Genomic DNA, 22032 nt, shown 5'->3' with positions numbered 1-22032 from the left:
GTTTCAAACACCTTGTTGAATCTATGCCATGAAGAATTAAGGCAATTCTGGAGGCTAAAGGGGGTTCAACCCAGTACTAGCAAGGTTTACCTAATAAAGTGGCCGGTGAGTGTCTACGAGGTCTGTTAGAAAACTATCCGACCTTTTTATTTTTTGCAAAAACCATATGGATTTGAATCACGTGTCGCCGCTCATGGCGCAGAACAAAAGCACCTCCGTGTTGGTCTCACAGGATGGCTTTCAGACGGCTTTCGGTGGCTTTTCAGTCATGTGACTATACGAGAAATTGTGGATGAGCTGGACATGCCAGAACATGTCCTGTGAGGCTTCATCACAGTGTTGCTTTGCACCATGCGGCTCCGTCCCAACGCGCAAATTTCTCCGCACGTCTGTCTCAATGTGCCGAAAAAGTGCTGATGTCCACGTCTTCTGCAATTTCTGTGGTAGTCAGACGATGTCCTAGATCAACACAGCGTTCAGTTTGGAAATGAACGGCACATTCCACTGTTACAGGAGTTTTTGTCATGGAAAGAGGAGCGGAGAAATTCGCACGTGAGGACGGAGCCGCATGGCACAAAGCAGCGCCGTGATGAAGCCTCACAGGACATGTTGTGGCATGTCCAGCTCATCCACAATTTCTCGGATAGTCACACGACTGAAAAGCCACCAAAAGCCGTCTGAAAGCCATCTGAAAGCCGTCCTTTGAGACCAACACGGAGGTGCTTTTGTCCCGCGCCATGAGTGGCTCCATGGCGCATCCCTCCGCTTCTCTTTCCATGACAAAAACTCCTGTAACAGTGGAATGTGCCGAAAAAGTCTTGATGGCCACGTCTTCTGCCATTTCTGTGGAAGTCAGACGACGTCCCGGATCAACAAAGCCTTCACTTTGGAAATGATCTGGTTGTTTCAGCGGGGTTTCAGCCTGTCGATCGGTGCTCGGAGTGCGCCGCTCTCTCAGCCACTGTGGGTGGTCTTTAAACCGGCTGGAGCACTCCTTAATCTGTGTGATCCCCATAAAGTCTTCCCTGAAAGCCATATTAATTTTCCGAATGATGTCCACCTCGAGGTTTCTCACAGTTTCTGGATAAATTTGATGCAGCAAAGCTCCAAATCGTTCAGACATTTTATTCACAATAAAAATCCGACGAGAGGGGTGGACCACTGTTCACACAAAGCCTGCTCACAGGCGAATGACGCAACCGACAGGCGTGAAAAAAGTCACGCATGCGCACGAAGGTTCAAGCTTGGCTGATGTAATCACACGTGATTCAAATCCATATGGTTTTTGAAAAAAAATAAAAAGGTCGGATAGTTTTTTAACAGACCTCGTATGTGTGTATATATGAAGTAGACAAGCCTTACGTGATATCACCCATAGCTTTTCTGAGAAGTGAGTTTTAAAGTGGAAATTGGACATCTCTAGTTCTCAACATCTTGGCAGTGCCCGACTCCACCCAACTTCTGGGCAACCCATATATGGTTAAAGGGGCGGGGTGTGGATATGGTCTGGTCAGGATGAGTGAACCCTGAACATACCATCTATCTTTTAAGGTATCATATCGCTAAGTCTAACAGGCTACGTTGGTTCAGGTGTTTAACACATAAAGGGCCACTTGGGTGTAGAGATCAAAAATGTGATTAGCATATTGTCAGTAACTGTGGCACCATCAATGTAGCTAACATCATCAAGCTATCAATACCTGCTAATTAGTGCTAAATGTGTTAGCATACAAATTTAATACTAACGTTTCACTCAAGTGGTGGAGCACAGACTTCTTATAGGGTTTGCTTTTAGAAACGGCCTCAGATGGTCTTTCAAGGAACTGTAGCTTTTGGTACTTTTCGATGGTTGCTGCTTGGTAATACCCAGTGACATGTCAACAATCTGCTGGATGGTTCATGGATGCAAGATGAATTACTGCAGATTACAAACAGCTTTGGTATTTATTACGCGAAGTTTGTCTGCAGCCTGCTGAAACACTGAGCACATTGTGTGCTCTTCAATGTGCTCAGCCAACATCAGCTAACACGTTCACAGTTTAAACTAGCAACTGTGAGAAGAGATATGTCACGTGCACGGTTATCCATGCACGACCTGCAGTGAAAAGTGATTGTGTATTGATTAACTAATGACAAATTTAGAAGTAAAAATATAATGCAGTAACGCAAATCTAGCAATTTCAGACTTTAAGATGAATTGCTGTTGCTAAAAAAAAAATGGATGTGGTACAACATTGGAAATAAGAATGGCAAAATGAGATGTTTGTTGTTTTCCCTTCCTCACCGTCACACACATATTTCTCTGTTATTTGCCAGCCTGCTGCTAAATGCTACCCTTTTCCATTTGTACTTTTTACACTGTCACAATTAACACGTTTGTCCATTAACAGCAAACACTACATCCTACGTCCTCTAGAAAACACCGGCGGTGCTGCAGTAAATCCTACACTGCTTTTCTCACCTGAGCCCCAACTGCGACTCAGACACACGATTCACATGATCCGCTGTGTTGCAAAAAAAAAAACCAAACAAAAAAAAAACTACCTTGACAGAAACCCTTCAATTTTGTTGCACTTTTGTTGTGGCCGTTTTCCAGCCGGCCTTGTCGTGCCAAGCAAAGGGCAGCGTGGATGTTAGTAGGCTTTAAACTTTTGTTTTTACGTCTGTATTTGTGCAGTTGTCGCTACACGCCTTGTGTCTGTGTCGACTGATGTAGCTGTGTGTATCCGTATGACTGGCTGTCTGCTTGGATATTTCTCCATCTGTCTGTGTGACGGCAGCCGAGCAGACAGCTGCTGTAAACACTAGTTATTTTCAGACTGTCTTTAAAAAGCTTGACTCACACATAGCCCCGCACTGCGCAACATGCAAGGAGAGGATCTCTCCGGAACTGTAACAGCTCCTCCTTTATCCTCTTTTTTTCCCACCAGCACTGCACTCCACCACTGTGGACTTCACTATATGGACAAGTGTAATTTGCTGTGGGTATGCGATAATGCATTAAAGCTACAGTGTGCTCGATTTAGTCGTGTTTTTCTGTAAAAATGGAACCCATAACCATCTGTTCACAGGTGTATAATAAAGAATTAGTATGTTTTCATGAGCTTAGAATGAACTGAACTGAAATGGACGTAGGCAGCACAACCAGAAAACTGAAGAAAAAGGAAAGGACTCAATGGTGGTTCCACAATATGCTCTCTATCGGTTGCTCATTCAGGCTAACAAGTTCGAGAACCCTCATCTTTGTGAAATTAAAAGTATACAGCTTTTGGGTTTTTTGACATTGAAATTATAAAAAATAATTTTTCATGGGACAACTATAATTTTATTCATTAGCCTTTAACTCTTTACCTACTGAGGCTATAAATGGACGATTGGTTATAATTTTTTATTATAGCAATAAAATTAAGAAATAATGTTCTATGTTTGTGTGCTTTGGTACCCTTTTCCAAGAGTACCTGAATTTCAATTATATTACACCTGATTAACTATTTATACACATTATTTGTAAGTTTTAGCATTTAAAATAAGAAAAAAACACAAAAACGAACTTGATTTTTTTTTTCAGTTTTTTAGTGAAAAATGATTATGTAAAGGAAGTTTGGATTTCACATTTTTAACAGGAAGCTGTACGTGTTTACAATCAAAATAATTAATTTTGTGTGTCTAGAACTCAGAAACAGTGCGGAAACAGTGCAAAAGTAAACATTTTACAAGGCAAAAATATGCAAAAAGTAACCAATTTTAAAGTGCAAAACCAAACTATGAATAACAACAAAGTGCAAAACTATATATAAATATATCAATTATTATCTGTATTGTTAAAATGTGCAATAAATCACTCATTTGATCACTCATTTTGTGCAAAATTATACAATATGAATAAAACAATAAAGTGTCAAACTATATACAAATATATAACCAAGAATCAAAATTAGATCTAAACTACAGCAGTCAGTGTGGTACTGTTTGTAACACTTTCTGTCTGGCTGAAGACAGAGGCCAATTTTACAAAGTTTGCACATCCAGCAGGTTGACCTCTTGCACACCTTGCAAGAACGCAGCCCCTTTGTGGATCACTGGCAAGTTGGGTTTCCACTGCTTGTTGGCACCGGGCAGTGGCTTGTGGCTGATGGAGCCATCACAAACACGCACACACACCTTCACAAGTGACAGTAACACCCTGCCTTTTCCTCAGAAATGACTACATTTATGTTTACTGTCTGTCTCTGTACTTTTCTGTCACTTTTGTGCTCTTTTTCATACTTTTCCCTTGTTTCAAAATTCACCGAAGGCACTTTACCGCAATATATGCAACATATATTGCTCTCTTCTTGCTTGCCTCTACTGGTGGTTGGCTCTCACTGCAGTATTGTATCACTTCCTGTTCCGGAGCACAGCAGTGTTTTGCTGTATCTGTTAGCTATTTAATCTGCACAGTTAGATTGATCTAGATAACTAGATAACGATTTGTTTCACAGTATAATCTTCACGTGCCTTAACTAAAGCACTCCCTCTGCTGAATCACCTTTAAATTATTTACACATTATTCACTTTGTGTGTTTTTAGGAATCCGCTAGCTTAGCGCAGCTACTAGCGCTTAGCCGGTTTAGCATGGCGGCTTCTCCTGTCTCTCCTGCACTTTTCTGCTCTGGGTGTGAAATGTTTAGTTATTCCTCGGCCTCCCTTAGCAGTAATGGTACTAGCTAGCCAGGCCCCTGTAGTCGGTGCGGACCAAGGTAGCTTAGCCACCGTTAGTTCCCTTCCAGCAGATCCCCAGCAGCCAGGAAAGCAGGCCGACTGGGTGACTGTGAGGAGGAAGCGTAGCCCTAAACAGAAGCCTTGTCTACATTGCCAACCCGTTCACATTTCTAACCGTTTTTCCCCACTCGGCGACACACCCACCGAGGGTCAAACTCTGGTTATTGGCGACTCTGTTTTGAGAAATGTGAAGTTAGCGACACCAGCAACCATAGTCAAATGTCTTCCGGGGGCCAGAGCAGGTGACACTGAAGGAAATTTGAAACTGCTGGCTAAGGCTAAGTGTAAATTTGGTAAGATTGTAATTCACGTCGGCATTAATGACACCCGGTTACGCCAATCGAGATCACTAAAATTAACATTGAATCGGTGTGTAACTTTGCAAAAACAATGTCAGACTCTGTAGTTTTCTCTGGGCCCCTCCCCAATCGGACCAGGAGTGACATGTTTAGCCGCATGTTCTCCTTGAATTGCTGGCTGTCTGAGTGGTGTCCAAAAAATGAAGTGGGCTTCATAGATAATTGGCAAAGCTTCTGGGGAAAACCTGGTCTTGTCAGGAGAGACGGCATCCAGCCCACTTTGGATGGAGCAGCTCTCATTTCTAGAAATCTGGCCAATTTCTTAAATCCTCCAAACTGTGACTATCCAGGGTTGGGACCAGGAAGCAGAGTTGTAGTCTTACACACCTCTCTGCAGCTTCTCTCCCCCTGCCATCCCCTCATTACCCCATCCCCGTAGAGACGGTGCCTGCTCCCAGACCACCAATAACCAGCAAAATCTATTTAAGCATAAAAATTCAAAAAGAAAAAATAATATAGCACCTTCAACTGCACCACAGACTAAAACAGTTAAATGTGGTCTATTAAACATTAGGTCTCTCTCTTCTAAGTCCCTGTTAGTAAATGATATAATAATTGATCAACATATTGATTTATTCTGCCTTACAGAAACCTGGTTACAGCAGGATGAATATGTTAGTTTAAATGAGTCAACACCCCCGAGTCACACGAACTGCCAGAACACTCGTAGCACGGGCCGAGGGGGAGGATTAGCAGCAATCTTCCATTCCAGCTTATTAATTAATCAAAACCCAGACAGAGCTTTAATTCATTTGAAAGCTTGACTCTTAGTCTTGTCCATCCAAATTGGAAGTCCCAAAACCAGTTTTATTTGTTATTATCTATCGTCCACCTGGTCGTTACTGTGAGTTTCTCTGTGAATTTTCAGACCTTTTGTCTGACTTAGTGCTTAGCTCAGACAAGATAATTATAGTGGGTGATTTTAACATCCACACAGATGTTGTTCTTGTTCTGACTTATGGTATAGAAATTGAAGACTTAATAGTATTCCCTGAAAACTCCCTTCTGTCTGATCATTTCTTAATAACATTTACATTTACTCTGATGGACTACCCAGCAGTGGGGAATAAGTTTCATTACACTAGAAGTTTAAGGATATGATTCCTTCTTTATGTTCTCTAATGCCATATACCAACACAGTGCAGAGTAGCTACCTAAACTCTGTAAGTGAGATAGAGTATCTCGTCAATAGTTTTACATCCTCATTGAAGACAACTTTGGATGCTGTAGCGCCTCTGAAAAGAGAGCTTTAAATCAGAAGTGCCTGACTCCGTGGTATAACTCACAAACTCGCAGCTTAAAGCAGATAACCCGTAAGTTGGAGAGGAAATGGCGTCTCACTAATTTAGAAGATCTTCACTTAGCCTGGAACAAGAGTCTGTTCACTTAGCCTGGAAAAAGAGTCTGTTGCTCTATAAAAAAAAGCCCTCCGTAAAGCTAGGACATCTTACTACTTATCACTAATTGAAGAAAATAAGAACAACCCCAGGTTTCTTTTCAGCACTGTAGCCAGGCTGACAAAGAGTCAGAGCTCTATTGAGCCGAGTATTCCTTTAACTTTAACTAGTAATGACTTCATGACTTTCTTTGCTAATAAAATTTTAACTATTAGAGAAAAAATTACTCATAGCCATCCCAAAGACATATCTTTATGTTCGACTGCTTTCAGTAATGCTGGTATTTGGTTAGACTCTTTCTCTCTGATTGTTCTGAGTTATTTTCATTAGTTACTTCCTCCAAACCATCAACATGTCTATTAGACCCCATTCCTACCAGGCTGCTCAAGGAAGCCCTACCATTAATTAATGCTTTGATCTTAAATATGCTCAATCTCTCTTTATTAGTTGGCTATGTACCACAGGCTTTTAAGGTGGCAGTAATTAAACCTTACTTAAAAAGCCATCACTTGACCCAGCTATCTTAGCTAATTATAGGCCAATCTCCAACCTTCCTTTTCTCTCACAAATTATTGAAAGGGTAGTTGTAAAACAGCTAACTGATCATCTGCAGAGGAATGGTCTATTTGAAGAGTTTCAGTCAGGTTTTAGAATTCATCATAGCACAGAAACAGCATTAGTGAAGGTTACAAATGATCTTCTTATGGCCTCAGACAGTGGACTTATCTCTGTGCTTGTTCTGTTAGACCTCAGTGCTGCTTTTGATACTGTTGACCATAAAATTTTATTACAGAGATTAGAGCATGCCATAGGTATTAAAGGCACTGCGCTGCAGTGGGATGAATCATATTTATCTAATAGATTACAATTTCTTCATGTAAATGGGGAATCTTCTTCACAGAATAAGGTTAATTATGGAGTTCCACAAGGTTCTGTGCTAGGACCAATTTTATTCACTTTATACATGTTTCCCTTAGGCAGTATTATTAGACGGCATCGCTTAAATTTTCATTGTTACGCAGATGATATCCAGCTTTATCTATCCATGAAGCCAGAGGACACACACCAATTAGCTAACCAGATCCTTACTCTGGATGGCATTACCCTGACCCTCTAGTAATACTGTGAGAAATCTTGGAGTCATTTTTGATCAGGATATGTCATTCAATGCGCATATTAAACAAATATGTAGGACTGCTTTTTTGCATTGCGCAATATCTCTAAATTAGAAAGTTCTTGTCTCAGAGTGATGCTGAAAAACTAATTCATCCATTTATTTCCTCTAGGCTGGACTATTGTAATTCATTATTATCAGGTTGTCCTAAAGTTCCCTGAAAAGCCTTCAGTTAATTCAAAATGCTGCAGCTAGAGTACTGACAGGGACTAGAAGGAGAGAGCATATCTCACCCATATTGGCCTCTCTTCATTGGCTTCCTGTTAATTCTAGAATAGAATTTAAAATTCTTCTTCTTACTTATAAGGTTTTGAATAATCAGGTCCCATCTTATCTTAGGGACCTCATAGTACCATATCACCCCAATAGAGCGCTTCGCTCTCAGACTGCAGGCTTACTTGTAGTTCCTAGGGTTTGTAAGAGTAGAATGGGAGGCAGAGCCTTCAGCTTTCAGGCTCCTCTCCTGTGGAACCAGCTCCCAATTCAGATCAGGGAGACAGACACCCTCTCTACTTTTAAGATTAGGCTTAAAACTTTCCTTTTTCCTAAAGCTTATAGTTAGGGCTGGATCAGGTGACCCTGAACCATCCCTTAGTTATGCTGCTATAGACTTAGACTGCTGGGGGGTTCCCATGATGCACTGAGTGTTTCTTTCTCTTTTTCCTCTGTATGCACCATTCTGCATTTAATCATTAGTGATTGATCTCTGCTCCCCTCCACAGCATGTCTTTTTCCTGGTTCTCTCCCTCAGCCCCAACCAGTCACAGCAGAAGACTGCCCCTCCCTGAGCCTGGTTCTGCTGGAGGTTTCTTCCTGTTAAAAGGGAGTTTTTCCTTCCCACTGTCGCCAAGTGCTTGCTCACAGGGGGTCGTTTTGACCATTGGGGTTTTTCCGTAATTATTGTATGGCCTTGCCTTACAATATAAAGCACCTTGGGGCAACTGTTTGTTGTGATTTGGCGCTATATAAATAAAATTGATTTGATATAGCATACTGTTGGAAAGCACGGGTTCTTGGCTTGCTGTCAGTGTTGAAATTTTTCAGATTGAGGGCTTACATGAGAACGTATGGTAATGAGAATCAGCGGTGCACTAGTGTGAAACTTCCGTGTTTTTCCTCTGCGTGATGATGTCACAGGCTTATGTTTATCGTAATACACCATATATCATTGGAAAGCCCTTGGTGTTAGCTTAACAATGCACTTTGAATCATTCGGATTGGACAAACTATGGCAGAGTTACGGTTAAAAAAATACGCATATGGAAACTATGGCGTGGGCGCCATCGCCGTAGATAAAGGGTTAAATAGGGGATTCATAATATGGGATTTGCAATATGATCAAATTTGCATTGGATGTAAAAAAAGAAATCTAGTAAATACTTACCCTAAAGGGAAAGTTTTAAAAGAACAGACACCCTTGAACTACTTATGTTGTCAACCCCTACAGTCTATGATAGCGACCACAGTGATGTCACAGATCACATGGGGGCTTCCCTTGACTTGCGTTTAGGATGCTGGGAAGCACATGGCAACAGCCAATCACAGTAGAGGCATGGTGACATCAGCTGGCTGCTCATTCAAATAAAATAATAATAATAGTAGTGAGAAAAAAACACTTTTTGAAACCAGATAACACCTCTGAAGTAAAATGGACTACATTTATATAGTGCTTTTCCATCTGCATCAGGCGCACAAAGCACTTTGCAATAATGCCTCACCCGATGTTAGGGTGCTGCCATACAAGGCGCTCACTACACACTGGGAGCAACTAGGGTATTAAGGACCTTGCCCAAGGGCCCTTAGTGATTTTCCAGTCAGGCTGGGATTTGAACCAAGGATCCTCTGGTCTCGAGCCCAATGCTTAACCGCTAGACCATCACCTCCACCAAGTGATTTGCAAGACATTTTATGGATGTCAGTGTCCACACCCATGTATGAGCATCTCGCGAGGGTCAACAATAATCTCCTGAAGACAGCTTTAAAAGGAAAATTAAAATATCATTGTGGAATTCACCCAAGATTAATATTTTGTCTTCATTAAAATTGGCTGTAGTTTTGCAACACATTTAAAAATAAACCAATATTATGCTGTAATGCTTGAAATTCAGTAGAAACTAAATTTTGTCAGATTTGTGAAATTTGAAAGGCCGTTACAGCTTTACGGATCATACATGTTACTTATCCCAAGAGAAGCCAAGGGAGCCTGAATCCCCGTCACCATAGAAACAAGAACATGAGGGGAAATAAGTTGTGAATGGTGACAGCATAATGCACTCTGCAACCTCACCACTAGATGTTGCTAAATCCTACACACTCCAGCTTTCAGATTTTTGCTCCTTTTATTCAAAAATGTCAACCTCTGTCTCTGTCTGTTTGGCTCTTTCTTTGGTTCTGGCTCTCTCTGTTACACAGATGCCCGAAAATCACAGGACTGTCCCCCAGCAGAGGTCCGGAGTCAGGAGGCACAAAAGTCACCATAATGGGAGAAAACCTTGTGCTGGGAGCAGTGTTTAATGTGAAGTTTGGAAACCAGACATGCGAGTTCTATGGGTGAGGCTCTTCTCTTTCTCCCATCTCTGCTTTAGTCACAATACAAAGACTCTGTCCGTCCGCATGCTATATTACTGCAACAGGGGCAACGAAAACGACCCAGCACTTGTGCATGTAACTGCCCTTGGAACATTAAATATAAAAAGGCTTCAAGAACAAAGAGTCAGAGCTGACATCCTGCTAATGCTTAAGCGCTACATTGATTATAGTCTGTGCTGCTTTGCTAACTTAGTTGCGTAACTATGTTCTCATACAACGTGTTGCTGACATGCTGAAACAAGTAGCTGATTATACAAGCCTATTAACATGCAAATGTTAACTTGTTGAATGGAAGAGGCTTTGGCTAACAAACTAGTTATTCTTTTATTGTAAATTAATCGTATTATGTTATATTTCAGTTTGGTAAAGCATGGTCAGGGTTAATAGCAGTCTAATCCAGGAAAAGTGTTGTATTTGCATTTATATTTTTTGTTACATTGTTTGTTTGTTGTTTGTTTGTTTTGGAGATGCACAGTACAGCAAACAGGAACATGATATCTAATATATAAAGCTGACTGTGCGTGCGTGTTGTGTTTGCTATGCACAGCCACAATCGACACCAAACTTGCTAAGGTGACTGGGCGCACAAAAGGGGAGGTCACTGGGGCCCTTAGGTTGGAAGCGTACATGCGCAAACACACACACACACACACGTGGTCAGCCTTATATATGAGATCACGACCTGCTCACTGGAGCCCTTATTTTCACTGTTCACATGGTACTCAGGTCAGGTAGCAAGCATTACACTTTACTTACTACGTAGTAGCGGCTGGCTAGGGTGCACTTGAATTACATCCAAACGTGCGAGCTAGTGCCACGTGTGAGTCAATGCGCTCGTTTTTTTTTGCTGTGTACGGCTGCCAGAGCATTGCAGTGATATGACATGCTATCACCTTTACATTATTCACTTGATTCTCATGAATGCCGTAAATTCTATGAAAATTAATGATGACAGCATTCACACAATGCAATGCAACTGACTACACCCTAACTAAAGTGACATGAAATATACACTGACATGACTAAAATTCGTCTCCATTACCTGTGCATAGAACGGGTAATTCAGCTAGTGCTATATTAGTATGAACATGAAAAAATATGCATGTGCTAAAAATATTATATAAAAGAAACATATACAGAGCACTGTGCATATATGTAGACAGGTGTATGCCTTTCCAAATCATGTCCAATCAACTGAATTTACCCCAAGTAGACAATTATGCTGTAGAAACTTCTCAAGTGAGAAACAGGATGCCCTTGAGCTCAATTTTGAGCTTCATGGCAAAGGCTTCTTTGAATAGTTATGTACATGTGATGCATTAGTTGTTTGTTTTTTATAAATTTGCAAAAGTCTAAAAAAAAAAAGCCAAACCTTTTCATATTGTCATTAAGGGTATTGTGTGTAGAATTTTGAGGGGAAAAATGGATTCCATCCATTTTGGAATAAGGCTATAACATGACAAAATAGTGGAAAAACTGAAGGGCTGTGACTACTTCACGGATGCACTGTATAACCCTTGTGTCAGTTCTGCAGATAATAATGTCATATTTCTTAAGATTTGTCTAACTTTTTGAATGTGCCGCTGAGATCACTGTTAGAAACGGATTTGATATATCTCACACTGTGAGCAAATAAAACAGGGGGGCTTGTAACCAAGGAGACACAGATCATTCTATCAAATAAGATGCTGTTTTGTTTGTGGTTTTCATCTTTTTCTTCTGATAATACTAGGAATTCCCCCGGGGAAAAGCTCTCCCTCTCCCATCTGTGAGAAAGTTGTGTAAATCTTAATAAGGTTTTGATGACCTGCTGCACCAAACCATGAAATAAAACTTCCATAAAACCCAGTGCTCCTGTGGATCTTCTTTTCCATCCACTCCTCCTCATTCTGTTTTTACTAATCTGCTACATCTGTTCTCGCTCCCTGTTCTGTTTTTGTATTCTCTTGTCTCTCACGCTCACAATCTCCTCCATCTCACTCCGCCCCATCGCTCCCTCGCCACTTTGCTCTGCACGTCTTCCCTTCTACTTTCCACTGTTTTAGGCGTCTATTTTAAACCCCACCAAGCAGGCTAACTGTAATGCTGTAAGGTTGAGGAGTCAAGCCGGCTTTAATGACTTATGCAGCTAATTACTGGTTTGGTTTCTCCGTTGTAGTTGAGACATGGCAGGGAGAGGAGGATGAGTGGCCAGTCTAATGTAGGCGCTCCCTGTGCTAATGAACTGGGACAAATGACAGGGGTGGGCAGGGTTAAAGCATAGACTCATGCAGAGAGGAGGAAAGCATCAGGCAGATTTTTCTTGTTTGTTTTTGTGTTTAGTTTTCCATGCGTGTTTGTGCACACATTTGCTTTTGCAACTGGTTTGAGAGATCTGAGAAGCATTTGAGAGGACCTTTTAAATTTTGTTACATGTACTGCAAGGCCTTCATATTCTAATGCATAGGACAACAGCTTGGTTATTACCTCCCGGATGGGATGTGATCACTAGTGTTTGCCTGTTTTGTGGAAGACTTATTTTCCCTTTCGTATGGCTAGCATACTGGTATAGTATAGTTCTACGCTTTTCACTCTTTTAATTCATTTTATTATGAAACGGGAGCATGCCACAGCCTCAGCTTTACCTAAATTCTGGGTCTTTTAGTGAAGCTCAGGGCTGGTGGCTGGTGATCACCTTAGTATTTTCTTCTGTTTTTCTTGTTGTTTAATGCTAGCAAGTTATACTGTATTTCTTGTCTTTTCTGATGCTTGATTCTGTTTTTTTCTCTCTGTTTAAGGTGCAGCTCCATCCAGAGATGGGTGTGGTATTTGTGATGGAGGACCCTCCTGTCCTGTGCACCAACAGCTTTTCCTGTATATTCGTTTGTGAATTGTTCTGTAATTTATGTCTGTTACATGGCCCAAGCAGAGGGTCACCCCTTGAGGTCTGGTCTGCTTGAGGTTTCTTCCTCAGAGGGAGTTTTTCCTTACCACTGTTGCTCTGGGGGTTAGTAAGGTAGACCTTATTTGTGTGAAGCACCATGAGGCAACTCTGTTTGTGATTTTGGCGCTATATAAATGAAAATAAATTGAAGATAAAACTCAAATAGGTTTACAAATTATAATGGAATTTCGCAGTCGAGCAAATTTTTGTTGTTGATCTTATTTGGCTTGAACAACATTGCAAATTTGGATTTTCTTTCATGTCATTTCTTGGCATTTGCATCAATAGATGAACGATTTAATTGCGTAACATCCTGGGTTGGGCACCATAGTGGATTAGTGGTTAGCACTGTTGCCCTCACATCAAGAAGGTCATTGGATCGATTCTTCCCCGTGTTTGTGTGGGTTCTCTCTGGGTGTTTCCTCCCACATCCAAAGACATGCAGGTTAGGTGCATTGGAATCTTTTAATTGTCTGTAGTGTGTGTGTGTTGTGGGCGTGAATGTGTTGTTTGTCTAATGTGGCCCTGTGACAGACTGGAGTCCTGTCCAGGGTGTACCCCACCTCAGGCCCTGTCACTGCTGGGATAGGCTCCATCATCTTAGTGAGTGAGTGAACATCCTGGGTTAGGGTTGAAATTATGGTTGCTGGTGAGTTTGCACCACTTGGTAGCTGAGGCAGGAATCAGAATCTCTGGGTTTGCGACAGACCTGGACTAAGGCTTTCAAGAACTTCTGAGCCTTGGTTATGAGTTGTGTAACTCTGTGTGGTCAGGATTGAAGTTATACAGACATTCATTTATCTCGGCAGTAACATTCATGTGTCTGGGTCCTTGTCATCATGAGGTCACTGGACAGAAATGTTTGGTGATGCCGATGTCTTTGCCAAAGAATTAAGGTTCAAGTCTTTAAGGTCCTGGTCCTTCTTATTTTACTGTATTGTTGTGAGACTTGGATGCTAACCAGTGACCAGGCTATGACTTTGTCATTGGTACTCGCTCCCTTTTGGAGAATCGTCGGGTACCGATGGAAAGACTTCATGTCAAAGGAGTAGTTCCTTAGGGAGACTCAATTGAGACACTCACTACAACATTTTGGCCATGTGGCACCTTTCTATAGGCATAATCCAGCATGCAGAGGCCTCTGTGTTGAGAATCCAAGTGGCTTTAGAGGACATAGGGAACGTCCACATCCGGCTGTGGCAGACAGATGCTTTCAAGAGATGCGGATGAATCGTTGTATGTCAGGGTGGTTGCCATACAGGTACCTAAGGCAGTTTTGTAGCAAGGTAAATGGGCCAGTGTGCTGCTGTAGCATATGCTCCCAAATAAATTGAAAATAAATTGAAAATTGAAAATGTCCCAGACTTGACCTGACCTACATCAGCAAGGATCAATGACCAGTTAGATTTTAGTTCTTTGTACCATTCCAGGTTCATTTTAATTATTATTTCCACGTTTTGTCTTGATTTCTGTCCTTTTTCAGGTAACAGAAGTCAAAATCCAGAGTTACGTTATTATTAAACCGCGCAACTTTCATTTGACTTTTGAAAGCACGTGAATACTGACTTACACATTGCCTACTGTAAGTCAGATATTTGTCTTGTTTTTTCATATGTAAGTAACAACATTGTTTCTGTTCGCCTCCCACACATAGACGGACCATGATGGAGATCGTGTGCTACTCTGCGCCCTCCTTATCTGGGATTGGCTCAGTACAGATCAGCGTGAGTGGGACCATGCCCAGGTCAGGAGATCCTGACCTTTGAGTACATAGAAGAACCCACAGTGCAGCGGTAATCGAACCCGACTGGAGCATTGCAAGTAAAGTGGGACCATGTGCACAGTAGTTGTACAATCCACATCAACAAATACTCAACTTCTTTCACCTAGCAAGGATGTACCTTGCTTACAGAGGACTTTAGATGCAATCTGTCAAAACCAGTGGCAGTAAGCAGATACTGGCATTTTTATTACTGTGCAGTTATTAGTCTGGATCAGACTGACAGCACTGGAGGTTCTTTGGACAGGAGGTAAACGGATTAGAATAATGTGCTACAACCCTGGACAAAAATGACAGAATCACCACATGTACAGAACATTTGAATGGCTTTGTTACTTTTGTAGCAATTAAACTTGTCACAATAAGCTCAGTTTAATTGCTGGAATTAATGGCATTTTACTTTCCAGATGAAGTAAATTGAAAACTTTATGGAACTATTGATTGCTGAATGTCCCCGTGTGCTTTATTTACACTGCTTTGTTGTGACACTCTGATCAGCCAACACATTTTCATGTGTGTGAGTTATGGTGGTATTTGTACGATAAGCAACATCTGTACCAGTTGGACTTAAGTCAGTAAAGTACAAACATCTGCTTTGATTGTCCCTTTTTAAAAAACTTGCCATCTACTAGGGGAGCTACGACCACTACCTTTGCACCCCAGGACTAAACCAACCCAACTTTTTTTAGGTTCTTTAGATGACCCCAAAACATAAACAGGAAGTTCTCAAAAATAAAACTGGCCCCAAGCCAGGTTATCCAAGATGGTGTCCAAGATGGCTGCCAAAATAGGGTTTTTCAATAAAACACCTTTAAACAACATATAAACAGCTTAAATATCACAGAGATTCAATGGGAAGACCATTGCAGGTAACAGCAAACTAACTTGTGCCTAAACTAAATTCATTCATGGGTTTAAGATTCAAAATGGTGTCTCAAATGGCCGCCAATAGGACCTTATCTGTTGTGTGGGCCGCTGAAGAGGAGGTACTGCTGGCCCACCACCAGAGGGCGCCCTGCCTGAAGTGTGGGCTTCAGGCACGAGAGGGCGCTGCCGCCTCACGGGAACAGCCGGGAGTGACAGCTGTCACTCATCAACTCATGACAGCTGTCACCTATCTCCACTTCATCAACCACTCCATAAAAGCTGGACGACATCTCCATCCCGCTGCCGAGATATCGCCTACCATTAGAGGTAATATTCCTCAGCCAGATACTGTGCCGTATTGCACGTAACCGTTTGTTTATCCATTTCAGAAGGACCTACTTGCTGGAGGCTGAACCAGTTGTTGACGGCAGGGTGACGGAGTTCGCCCTTCACGACTCGTAAGACAAGCAACTGGTCGGGTTTAGTGGACTGACTGTGTTCAGTATTGCGGAGGTGGAGGTGCAATTCCCACCTGCATTGCTGACTGTGTTACTGGGTGTGCACACACCCACACCTAACTGTTTCTGCTTCCTTCCAGCAGTACCAGATCCAACAGCCGGAGACGGTGGCCACCTGGGGACTCGGGACTTGGCGGCTCCAGTATCCTCCGGGTTTGGTGGCAGTGGAAATCGTGTGGGATCCGGTTCGTCTCTGGACAGACGTCTTCTATCCTCGAACCTGCCACACGGTCACCTCTGTAGATTGACTGCATACAAATCTGTAACCGTCTGTATTTCGTTGTGCACATTCACAACAGTAAAGTGTTCTATTTTCGGCTCATTCATTGTCCATTCATTTACGCCCCCTGTTGTGGGTCCGTGTCACTACACTTTCACAACACTTATCATTGAATCGCTGTGATATTTGAGTTGTTTATATGTTGTTTAAAGCCATTTTAGTGAAACACCCTATTTCGGCAGCCATCTTGGATGCCATCTTGGATAACTGGCTTGAGGCCAGTTTTTATTTTTGGGAACATCCTGATTGTGTTTTGGGGTAATCTAAGGAACCTAAAAAAGTTGGTTTGGTTTAGTCTTGAGGGGGGTGCAAAGGTAGTGGTCGTAGCTCCCCTAGTAATCATTTTGATTGTTTGTGCTTGTTTCTCTTTAGTGGCCACACCCCTCTGATGGTGACAGGGACCAATCTGGATGTGGTGCAGGAACCGAGGATCCGAGTCAAATACGCTGGACGGGAATCTGTCAATGTAAGCTTAATTTTGCTGGTGTTACCACAGAGTTCATATGTGTGCTAGAGAATGCTAAATGATTGCTACATCACCTTAACTGTGCCCTGTAGGACTCGTGTATTGTGCTGGCCACAAAAATACAACATGACTTAAATGTCTGCAGTGAAGTAGCCAGTTGGAGGACAGAAAACTTAGAGGAGAGGTGTAGGATGGGTCAGTAGGGGATTGTTGGATATGTATGGTCAGGGGCAATGAGACTCCTAATGGGTTTCAATGGAAGATTAACTGCGGTCAGAAGTCTTTGGTCAGCATAAAAAGCCCCTGTATAATCAAAGTCTGGGCTGGGGGAAAATCATTACAAATTACATTTGAGCCCCTGTCATGGGGGTCCTTGTTTAATTAAGAGGATGGGATTTCCTCTGTGGTCTGCAGGTAGGTGTAAAGGGCAGAGCACTGAGGAAAAGGGAGCGGCAATGACAGACTCAGAGCGCAAAGAATAGAGCTTTATGGCTGAGTCTGTGATGGAAAATGTGTTGTAAGGTCACTAAGCAGAAGCATATCCTGCTGCAGAATGTTGCTGCACCACTACTACACATGCGCGCGCACACACACACACACCAACCTGGTCCCACGGCAGTCGTAATTCAGCAGCACGAAATATACCTTAATCTATTGGTTCATGATATTGTGACAAAAAGCGCCTCATTTTCATCACGGCAGCACGAATTCATTCTAATTCATTCTGTGATGGCTGCACAAAATTAAAAGTAAAGTGGGGGGGTCAGGGTGATTATGGTTAGGGTGGGGGGAAGGAGTAAGATTAGGTTATGGTTAAGGTTAGGGTTGGGGGTAGGAGTAGGGTTAGTAATAGTGAGTTTAAAAAAAACCCTGTCACTAAAATTTGACTCATTTTGTGATGGGAGCACGAAAAAAAAATGTGAGACTGAGACACACACACACACACACACACACCGTTGTGATGAGATATATGTGTGGACAACCGTTTTTGTGCATGTAGACAGTAATACTCACACAAACATGATTCAGGCACACTTAGAGGCATGTGGAATGACCCATTAAGTACACAGCCTACATGTAGTAGCTGTGTTTGTCTCACACACCATCCTGTCAATCTCAGGTTTGGTTGACACACTTACGCATACTCAGTTATCATCCTTCGAAATATAGATTTTATGGTAATGCATTTGCACAACTATACAGTAATATGACCTTGATTAGAAGGTCACTTTCCCTTTTCAAGACATATTTTTGGAAAATAAAAAATGCTTTTTGAATATCAAAACTTGTTTGTTTTGTCCCCCTCAAGGCCAAAATATGGCCATCGTGTATTGTGAAGGCATCTGTCTGTGCTCAGTATAACTCCAGTCCTATTACAGGGTCTTTAAATTCACAGGGAGCATTCTTGGAACAAGACTGTTGGGGAAAGTGTAGTGACACGGACCCACAACAGGGGGCGCAAATGAACGGTCAATAGATGAGCCAAAAGGTAACAATTTAATGTTGTGAATGTGCACAACGAATATACAGACAATCTCAGAATCTGATAGCAGTCAGTACACAAAGGTGACTTGTGGGCAGGCTCGAGGATAGAAGACATCTGTCCTGAGAAGAGCCGGAACCACACGATTTCCGCCGCCACCGAACCTGGTGAATACTGGAGCCGCCAAGTCCCGAATTCCCAGGTGATCACCGTCCCCGACTGTCGGATCTGGTACTGCTGGCGAGGAGCACAAACAGTGAGATGTGGGTGTGTGCACACCCAGTAACAAAAACAGTCAGAAGGTGGAAAGTCACCTCCACCTCTAATCACACACTCGTGCAGCTCCTGTGAACCACTTATCTGGTTGGGGTGTGAAGCGAAGCCGTCACTGATCACACCAAAACGCCAATCCCACAGATAAGGCAACACCCACAGGAAAACGGCTGCAAAGAAGTTCAGACTATAAAGTCAGTGTTAAGTTCAGATACAGCAGAGAATATTACCTTCACAGGTAGATGATATCTCGGCAGCGAGGTGGAGATGACATCCGGCTTTTATGGAGTGATGAAATGATGGGTGACAGCTGTCATGAGTTGATGTGTGACAGCTGTCACTCCCGGTTGTGTCCGTGGCGGCAGCGCCCTCTCGTGCCTGAAGCCCGCACTTCAGGCAGGGCGCCCTCTGGTGGTGGGCCAGCAGTACCTCCTCTTCTGGCGGCCCACACAACAAAGACCTTGGATAAGTTCAGAGATGGCTAACCTTGACCTATTTTAAGTGGTCAAAAGGTCACATTCTGTTTCCTATTTTTATGCCCATACATCCGAGGGTATTTTAGCATTGTGTAACATTTTTCTCTTAAAGAGCCATTTTTGGTCCAATGCGACTTATACTCCGAAAAGTATGGTACAACACATTTCCTTTATGTTGCATGGAATAATCTTGTAATAATGGACCATAACATTTCATAGCCTTTGTTAAACCTCTTGTTTGCCTGACCCACTCCCATCATTGCCATGGTTCATTTAAGTCTTTGGTCCAGTGTGTTTTTGTAGCCAATGGATACAGTAGTAGCGTCATGTAAGTAGCTAGTTTGTTTGATGCACTTTGCTTTCTTACCTCCTGAGGTTTGGAATTAAATTGTGTCAAGCAGGGGCAGATCCGGGGGTGGGGGGTAGAGGTCATGCTGAATGGTAAATGGACTGCATTTATATAGCACTTTTTCATTAGCATCAGACGCTCAAAGCGCTTTACACATCAAATGCCTCACATTCACCCCAATGCCAGACTGCTGCCATGCAAGGCGCCGACTACAGACCGGGAGCAACTAGGGGATTAAGGACCTTGCCCAAGGGCCCTTAGTGATTTTCCGGTCAGCCTGAGATTGAACTGATGATCCTCTGATCTGAAGCCCAACGCTTAACCACGAGACCATCACATCCCCACAGCTGAATGCTGTTTCTGAACCCTTGATTCAGCAGGTCCGAGAGATACATTTGTACCAGAACATGTTCAGTAAGGTGTTACCTAACATTAACCCTCCCCCAATCAGGTAAATGCCCCTGTTTGTCATTGTTCATAATCTCATTGTTTTACTGACATGCTCTAACTTGCAACTTTAAGCAAAACATTTTTTTTTCCCTTTTCTTTTTTTATGATCTTCTGCAAAACTGAATATTTTAACAGAAAAGGTCAGACCACAAATATGGGACATGTTTTTATAGTACAACAAAAAGCTGCCGAACGAAACACAAGCTCCATGTTTAAATTCATAACTTCTGCTCGGGTCATTTTGTGCAACAAAGTTCAGGATGCAGTTTTTCAGAAAGAGTTATAAAACCCCTGACAGTTATAAGAAAACAGCAGATTCTCTCTTTGTTTGGAGAAGAGAAGAAATACTTAATGAGTGAAAGATTCCTGAATCCTGATTTAAATAGGATTTGAAACAGGATTTGGTGAGATGATGTCTGATTCCTCTCCATCCTCACCCAGCCTCATCTTTTCCAGCTCTCTGTCCTGTGCACAGCAAAATAATCTCTAATCGCCCCCCGTAACAACAGTGAATGAATTTCTGTTACATGCTAAGGTTACAATTACACATCCTTTGCATCCTTTGTCCCATCTTCGTCTCCTCTTCCCTGCTTCCCTTTTGTCACCAGAGGAAGGCAAACAGCAGAGCAGCGTGCAGCAATAAAAGCTGCTGTCCGTCAGGCGGCTTTCAAATGATCACCTGTCTCCAACTAAATTGCTTCTCTTCTCTCCCTCCCTTGTGCCACCTGCGCAGATTCAAAAGAAAGCAGGAGAGGGACGGAGATTCAAAAGAAAGCAGGAGAGGGACAGAGAGGCTGTTTTCTTTGTGAAACGCTCTGTATCTATCATCAGATTAACAACTGAACCATCATCTTGATTAAAGGCTAAAAGGGTCGTTTTCCAGCTCTGAAATATTTCTCAGTCCCATAAACATTTTATCTCCAGTGTTCATCGCACTTAACATGCTTAGACTGTCCCCACAGTCACCCTTAATTTAAATTAAGACCCAAACCAAATTCCAATTGTTAATCCATTGGACTCCTGTCCAAAAATGTATTTTCACTCACCACATTTGGATCATTTCCAGGATGTGGATCAAAGTACACCTTTGGAGAGACAGTTATAGAACCCTCAGTATTCCTTTTGTTCCTAATCTTGACCCTGACACTGATCACACGCAGTTGTTTCATATTGTTGTGATCGTAATCCTGATCACTCATCTATTATTTTATCATTGACCTTTAACCCTGCTCTTTGATTGTTTTTGTCCCCTTAGGGTCTAATGGTTAAAGCATTGGGCCTGAAACCAGAGCATCCTCAGTTCAAATCCCAGCCTGACTGGAAAATCACTAAGGGCCCTTGGGCAAGGTCCTTAATCCCCTAGTTGCTCCCGGTGTGTAGTGACCACCTTGTATGACAGCACCCTGACTTCGGGGTAAATGTGAGGCATTATTGTAAAGCGCTTTGAGCGTCTGATGCAGATGGAAAAGCGCTATATAAATGCAATCCATTTACCATTTATTATAATTTAAGAAACCAGGATCAAGGCGTAGATGCTGACATGTGATCCTGATTGCTGAATTTAAATTATTTCAGGATCAAAGGAATCAAATCAGAAATCAAAGCTCAAATGCAGACTCGACCAGAGGGATCAAAAACTGGCAAAAGATCAAAGGCAGGACCTACGTACACATTGGCTTGTATGAACTTCAACATTTAATGGGTTCTTGTGGGTAATGTGGCAGGTGAGACATCAGCTCAACACTGTATTTTGTTTCCAACATGCAATATTATGTAGCTGATGTGTGTTTATTTTTACCCGTGTCACTGGCACTGGGTACTGGTGCCTTCACAGAGGCACGCTGGCAGTACGCTTACTTCACAAGAAAGTCCACAAGTCCAAACCAT

At 42.3% G+C, this 22032-nt stretch overlaps 1 protein-coding gene across 1 annotated transcript in view; it reads left to right on the top strand.

Moving 5' to 3' along the window:
- The window catches only part of plxna2 (plexin A2), a 694900-nt gene that overhangs the window by 505082 nt on the left and 167786 nt on the right, over positions 1–22032 (top strand). The window contains 6 exon segments of the mRNA XM_034173103.1: positions 1591–1592; positions 10104–10241; positions 14858–14932; positions 14934–14997; positions 15000–15046; positions 17021–17114. Of these exon segments, the coding sequence (XP_034028994.1) occupies positions 1591–1592; positions 10104–10241; positions 14858–14932; positions 14934–14997; positions 15000–15046; positions 17021–17114 (420 nt within the window).

This window comes from Thalassophryne amazonica, chromosome 6 (genome assembly GCF_902500255.1).
Source record: "Thalassophryne amazonica chromosome 6, fThaAma1.1, whole genome shotgun sequence".
NCBI classification, from domain to species: domain Eukaryota; kingdom Metazoa; phylum Chordata; class Actinopteri; order Batrachoidiformes; family Batrachoididae; genus Thalassophryne; species Thalassophryne amazonica.
The sequence above is the reverse complement of the archived record's forward strand: the minus strand, read 5'-3'. Positions and strand labels throughout refer to the sequence as shown.